A 2,513-nucleotide genomic window follows, 5' to 3' on the forward strand; every position below is an offset into this window, starting at 1 on the left:
GTTCCGAGAACGAGATCGACCTTGTAAAAAGTTGAAGAAAATTTGCATCCACAAAATAAAACTGTAAAGGAAAAGTCTAGTGTTGTTTGTGCAAGAGAATTAAATCATTCAACTCGTGATGGTTTTTTCTCGAACGTACATTTTATGATGCTGTCCATTTGTTATACTGGAAGGAGAATTAATGATTTCGATGCAATTCCATTACACTTCTCATCCTTTCGGAAGTAAAACATCGGAGAGTAGTGAAGCGGAATGGAGGTAGATAAGTCCGTCCACTTTGGTAATAAATTCGCAAACACCGATGCTTTGTCTATCCGATGGTGCTGTACCGTTCCTTTTCGTCCATAAGGTAAGGGTAATAACGGTAATAAAAACTGTTTATGTGCAACTATAACACCGCGTGCGATTAAACATTTATCACACATCTGCTGTGTGTGTTTTCGGAGACTTTGTTGGCACTTTACCGAAAGCCCTCCTTATTTTATTCCCACAAATAAACAACAATAGTAGTAGGCCTCGGCGATTATTCCAGCGCTAATATTTACTATCGCAGCACACTGTCACACATTTATATAGAAATGGCAAAGTATCTGAAAGAAGCCAGGAAGACAAGGAGCTTATTGTTGCTGCTGGGAATCCTTACCGTTGCCGAAGCACAATACCAGTGGACCATATTTGATCAGGATCACATAGAATTTTGCTCCGATAGGAACACCTGCAATGGACGTCCACATACGATGTGCTACGAGGTAAGTTCTTGCATTCAAGCAGGTTGACCGAAGTAAACATTTTTCATATTGGAATACGCACTTCGAAAGGCCAACCAGACCCATCCGAGGTGCAAGAAGTTTAAACCGCTGGTTTTGGATGAGAAAAGTATAAAAAGTTTCATGATGGGACATAACGGGCTACGCAATAAAGTTGCAACGAATCCCCAGCGACCTGCTCTCGATATGCAGTTGTTGGTAAGCATTAGTTGCAATTATTATAGAGATTCATCAATAATACATTTATTGGTTTTAAAAATTTACTAACAAGTGGTACCGATTTAATTTTTGGAAGAATTCATGTTTTTCATATTTTCTTCTTATATTTATATTATTTTTAGCATTGGGATAGCGATTTGCAGGCCATGGCTGAAAGATGGGTTCGCCAGTGCATCGTGGAATATGATGAATGCAAATTTATTGGTTAGTTCAAATCGGAAATTCAATTTGGAGGATGGAAATGTTAATGAAAATCTTCGCTGTCTCTAGGTGATCCGTTCTATCAGATCGAACAAAACATTTTCTTCCATCCTAAACCGCCTCTTGTGCACTGGGAAGCGCTTGCTTTAAGTACTTGGTTCAATGAGAAGGAACATCACAACCCCAACCTTCCACTCAACGCTCTACAGAAGGAAGAGTAAGTGTATGCAAAGACATCGGTCCTGCCCTCCGTTACCGTTGCTTGATTTTATTTTTTTTTAACACACACGTCATTCGCAAGCGTGTCTAACTACACGCAACTCATCTGGGCCCGGACACAGTTCGTCGGGTGCGGTGCGGCCGAAATGCACGGTGGCTATCTGGTCGTTTGCTACTACTATCCCCGCGGGAACATCGTCGCCGAACCGGTGTACACCGTCGGTCCCAAGCCCTGCACCGGCTGCCCGCAGGAGCGCGCCTCCTGTTCGCACGTTTTTCGCGGACTCTGCGGAATCGGTAAGTTCACACGGGAAGGTGACCTCGCCACCCATTCGTCCACCGAAGCTGGTGCGTGTGACAATGCTAACACCCTGCCCGGGTCTTGTTCCCCGTTCGCAGACGACCGGCATTCCGCGGCGTATCGATCCAACCCCCGGTCGATGGCGATGGCTGCGCTGATGATGCTGCTGCTGGTGGCGCATAATAGGATTCGCGCGTTTAATCCGTGCTGACACCCGACGGGTTTTGCTTCCCCCTCTTTAAACGCCGCATTTACATATCGCCGCTGCGGCGAATCGGTTTTCCCCTCGGTTGCGAAACGGAGGCGAGCTAATTAAACGAAGGAGTCAAATTAAAACACGGAATGAAGTTATAAAAAAGCTATCAAGTTGACACGTTTACCATTCGCGCAACAATTCGCGAGTGGAGGGAAGAATTGAAGGAAAAAATGAAAATAAGCAGATGTGGTAATAGGAAATCACTGTTGCTCATTAGCTGCCGCTTGGACGGCGTTCTTGTTCTGTGCACATGTGGTGACGAATAATGATATCAACAGGACCATTGAACAATGTGATCATACATTTCATTGATTTACTCAACATATTTCCTTTAAAAGAACATTTTTTTTCGAATTTCATTTCAACTCAGTACAATACAATAACCATCAACTCTCTCGTTTCAATTTTCATCGACGAAATTTATGTTAATTTCGTTCTACACTTTAGTGTCCGAGTAGTTCTCTTGTGCTACAAATCATTGACCAATCAAAAGAACTCCCTTCCCTTTCTCACCATGAGTCACCTGGAATCGGATCCCAAGGATCTAACA

General features: G+C 43.5%; 1 protein-coding gene across 1 annotated transcript; it reads left to right on the plus strand.

The window, feature by feature from the left end:
- The first annotated feature begins 578 nt into the window (after positions 1-578).
- LOC131262755 (venom allergen 5-like) lies at positions 579-1,918 on the plus strand. The gene is made up of 6 exons (XM_058264828.1): positions 579-749; positions 819-965; positions 1,109-1,190; positions 1,257-1,404; positions 1,489-1,703; positions 1,806-1,918. The coding sequence occupies exons 1-6, from the start codon at positions 579-581 to the stop codon at positions 1,916-1,918; spliced, it is 876 nt and encodes a 291-aa protein (XP_058120811.1).
- The last annotated feature ends 595 nt before the right edge of the window (positions 1,919-2,513 follow it).

This window comes from Anopheles coustani, chromosome 3, assembly GCF_943734705.1.
Source record: "Anopheles coustani chromosome 3, idAnoCousDA_361_x.2, whole genome shotgun sequence".
NCBI lineage: Eukaryota > Metazoa > Arthropoda > Insecta > Diptera > Culicidae > Anopheles > Anopheles coustani.

Bases quoted from the DNA above. Each gene is read 5' to 3' on its own strand.
- LOC131262755 (XM_058264828.1), top strand. From the start codon at position 579: ATGGCAAAGTATCTGAAAGAAGCCAGGAAGACAAGGAGCTTATTGTTG. The intron at 750-818 runs GTAAGTTCTTGC...GCACTTCGAAAG, and splicing joins CACATACGATGTGCTACGAG to GCCAACCAGACCCATCCGAG. The intron at 1,191-1,256 runs GTTAGTTCAAAT...CGCTGTCTCTAG, and splicing joins TGATGAATGCAAATTTATTG to GTGATCCGTTCTATCAGATC.